Genomic DNA, 1,616 nt, shown 5'->3' with positions numbered 1-1,616 from the left:
AGATGCAGAGATGTAGTTACCTACCCATAATATTAAATGCCGTCAACCACTACAAAGTTCTAACGCTACCAACCAACAATGTCACTACAAGTCAAATCAATGTAATATGTCACTAATGATATTATTGAATGCGTAAATGAGTCACTAAAAGTCCCAACAACAATAGTGACATGTGTGTCACTACAGACGCATACATGTCACTATGGACATCAACCTGCTTCTTACAAATTATGGTGATAAATATGTCTGAGGAAAAAAATGAATAATCAATGTCTTGATTCAAAGATATGGGATTGAGTTTTATAATGCACATCGGACTTTCAACGGGATCGGGTTTCGACATGTGACACGATTGTGTCCTACTCCACGACACCGACTACATTTTCTTCCAGTAGCCACGTCCCCTTCCCCTTCAGATGGCGTCCTGGTCTTCTTAGGTCTGCCAGCATGTCGCTTGTAACATCTTGGTGCTTCAACAATGAGTCGCTTCACTTCTTCCAGGATTTGCCATGTCTCTTTGTTGTCGTATGGATGAATTACAGCTACGTAAGCAGATACCCAGTTTTCTGCTGTATAGTACGTCGAAATATAATCTTCAACAACAAAATTTTGATGCCGATAAGCTGCAATCCCATGGGGCATATGAAATTGTCAACTTGAAACACACGACATGTGCATGTCTTATGGTATAAGTTGACAGCCCATGCTTTTCCAAATTTGTCAATGACCTCGAATTCATATACAGAGGATGGATTTACCTGTACAAACAACGAATTTGATAACCTGTCACTAACCTTGTCATTAGTGCAGTAGGCAGCATGTCACTACAAAATGTAACATGTCACTAAAAAGGTCGCATGTCACTAATAAGTTAACATGTTACTAATAAGGTAACATGTCACTACAAAGGTAACATGTCATTAAAGTCGATCATGTTACTAAATAAATACTTATATCAAAGACTAACGACATGTGGTTTACTGAATTAGTACCTGCATTCCAGAAGCTTCCGCGATGTAACCGACTAATTTGAGGTGTGCCTTAACAGAAAGATGCGTTGCGGTTTCAGTGGCACGTTGCCTCCGTTCAAAAAACCATTTTGTCATTCTCTCCCTCAAGAAATCGACGATCTTCGATATTGGGAACTCCCTAGCTTTAAGAAGTAATGCGTTAAGAGACTCGACATTGTTCGATGTCATAATATAGTACCTTTTCTCGCTGAAATGAGAGCGCGCCCACTTGGCCGGACCGATATCCAGAAGATAGGCTCGGATTGCTGGGTTCTCCTCATCGAGCATAACCATAAACTTTTCCCACTCAACGACCGTGTACGAATTTGCAGCACCGAAAAATTTCCACTTCGCTTGTTTCGTCAATTCTTTAAACTTATTTCTCACATTTTGCAGTAGATGGAACATGCAGTATCCGTGCTCCGAGTGAGTAAATACCTTTTCGACGACGCGTTTTATTCCTTTGTTCCTGTCGGACACGATGACTTGATGTTCCCTCTCCCCGATCGCCTCTCTTAACTTCGTCAAGAAGTAAACCCACCCAGATGTGGTCTCCGAATCTCCAACATCGAATGCTAGGGGGAAGATCTGCTTGTTTGCGTCCAT

General features: G+C 41.3%; 1 protein-coding gene across 1 annotated transcript; it reads right to left on the bottom strand.

The window, feature by feature from the left end:
* Nucleotides 1-300: 300 nt before the first annotated feature.
* Nucleotides 301-1,616, bottom strand: LOC149382818 (uncharacterized). Its single transcript, XM_089628830.1, has 3 exons — nt 993-1,616; nt 668-758; nt 301-623 (listed from the first exon to the last, which is right to left on the bottom strand). Exons 1-3 carry the CDS (start codon nt 1,614-1,616, stop codon nt 301-303), a joined length of 1,038 nt encoding a protein of 345 aa, XP_089484956.1.

Source organism: Urtica dioica, chromosome 10, assembly GCF_054948205.1.
Source record: "Urtica dioica subsp. dioica isolate 48M chromosome 10, U.dioica_male_clone48M_v1_H2, whole genome shotgun sequence".
NCBI classification, from domain to species: Eukaryota; Viridiplantae; Streptophyta; class Magnoliopsida; order Rosales; family Urticaceae; genus Urtica; species Urtica dioica.
Note: the sequence above shows the minus strand (reverse complement) of the source record. Positions and strands in the feature narration are given on the sequence as shown.

Bases quoted from the DNA above. Each gene is read 5' to 3' on its own strand.
- LOC149382818 (XM_089628830.1), bottom strand. From the start codon at position 1,616: ATGGACGCAAACAAGCAGATCTTCCCCCTAGCATTCGATGTTGGAGAT. The intron at 759-992 runs GTACTAATTCAG...TTGTTTGTACAG, and splicing joins CGGAAGCTTCTGGAATGCAG to GTAAATCCATCCTCTGTATA. The intron at 624-667 runs GTGTGTTTCAAG...ATGGGATTGCAG, and splicing joins CCATAAGACATGCACATGTC to CTTATCGGCATCAAAATTTT.